Source organism: Necator americanus, chromosome II (genome assembly GCF_031761385.1).
Source record: "Necator americanus strain Aroian chromosome II, whole genome shotgun sequence".
NCBI lineage: Eukaryota > Metazoa > Nematoda > Chromadorea > Rhabditida > Ancylostomatidae > Necator > Necator americanus.
This window is the reverse complement of record NC_087372.1, coordinates 10,296,967-10,298,658: the sequence shown is the minus strand read 5'-3', so window position 1 is coordinate 10,298,658 and position 1,692 is coordinate 10,296,967. Positions and strand designations below refer to the sequence as shown.

Here is a 1,692-nt window from a genome sequence, read left to right as displayed (position 1 = left end):
GGTCTGACATGGTTTCTGTATATAAATCGTGGTCCCATGACCTCAAAGTTATCGGTCCTAACAGATCTGTTCTGGTGATGGCTTATTTTGTACCGCATGGACTGATCTGATAGGAACAGTAAAGAAAAAGGGGGAGTATTGACGAGTTCCACAGATCACATGCACAGGAATCACGAAGAATTGGAGAAAACCGCCCACCGTAGACATCGATGAGCTCTGCACCACGTCCACTCAAAACAAGGAACGGTAGCAGAAAATTCGCTATTTATACTCTAGACACGGCACAAGAACCGGTTGCGGCATGCGGTCACCTCTGCCATTCAAGTGGTGCCTGCGTTTTCGATTCGCCACTTTGCCTATCTCAACGTCTCTGCACTATTTCATCTTCGTGTACGTGGCGACCTCTACCGCTGCTCGACTATGATACTGATGATGGACTGATGTTGGAAACAAAACCAGAAAATGTCGCGAAAAGGTCAAGTACGACGGCGAGCGGAGAAACGACGGCTGTTGACCAGCGGTTCGGTGACTTCCATCTGCATCAGACTATTCATAACACTTCAATGAAACCAAATGGGTGAAGAGGTTAGTAATCAGTCCGTTAAAGTGCCAGTCATTTGATTTCGGCGCAACTGCGCTTGAACCCGATTGTTGACCTTTAACCGATCTACAGTTTTCGAGCAACAGCGATCTGAAGAGAATGCGAGTCGGGAGTTGACCGATTTTCGCATTTCTCTGAGAATGACACCAAGTGGGAACGAATTCTTAGGTTTATTGGCAAAGAATATATCCACCAATTATCGCCAGTGCAATTTAAATGGTCTGTTCTCATTGCGAGGAAATACAAATGTAAGACATAGAGGAAAAGCAGAAGACAGGCAAATTTTCTCCAAATTGCAGGAGGTACGTCGAGCACGATTTTATTTGTGATAGATTACTTATATCACAAATAATATAGTATTCAACATGCATTTCCTATCGGTTATTGTGGATCTAATGGAACTCATGCGCTTGTTCTCGACTTTTATCAATGGGAAAAGAAGTAAAGAGGCTGATATAGCGCCAAAACGATCATTATCAAACTAATGCTGAGGGTCCCATCACGATCGCAACCGCATACGAAATTGGAGCAGATCTCAGGCCGTTTTCACCCGAACCGTGCAATACAATGTAGCTTCAAATAGATTTCACATTTCCCTCTCAAATAAGCAGAATATCCGATAGGTATATGTGGTGATAGGTGCGGTAGCACATACAGCTATAAAACTCACACTGTCCTTTTTATATAGCTTTCCATTCAAATCTCAAATTACTTTGAACTCCCTATCCGGCCCAAAGTCCTAGGCAGAACATTTTCTCACTTTCAAATTTTCTGAAAAATGCAGTTTGAAAATCTGACTTGGAGATTTTGTTAACGCTTTGACGGAAAAAGTGTCTGAAAGAGTACATAAACATTTGAAAACAAAACGGAAGAGAAGTACATGAACATATCACGGAAAATGATATAGTCCGCGAAATTTGGTAGTTCCATTTTCTCAGGTTTACTTGCATCATTATTAACTGTTTTTTATATATACAATGTGATGTGCAATATAATATTATATGATATAATATACGATACATCATATACTTATGTTTTCTCTGATGGCCGCAATGATTAAATCGGAGCGTGTATCATGCAGGAAAAACAGG

The 1,692-nt window shown here is 41.2% G+C and overlaps 1 protein-coding gene across 1 annotated transcript; it reads left to right on the top strand.

Annotated features, from left to right (window-relative positions):
- Positions 1-209: 209 nt before the first annotated feature.
- Positions 210-581, top strand: RB195_017384 (uncharacterized protein; the record flags this gene model as incomplete). The annotated part of the gene is made up of 1 exon (XM_064184361.1): positions 210-581. The coding sequence occupies one exon, from the start codon at positions 210-212 to the stop codon at positions 579-581; it is 372 nt and encodes a 123-aa protein (XP_064040242.1).
- Between the last annotated feature and the right edge of the window lie 1,111 nt (positions 582-1,692).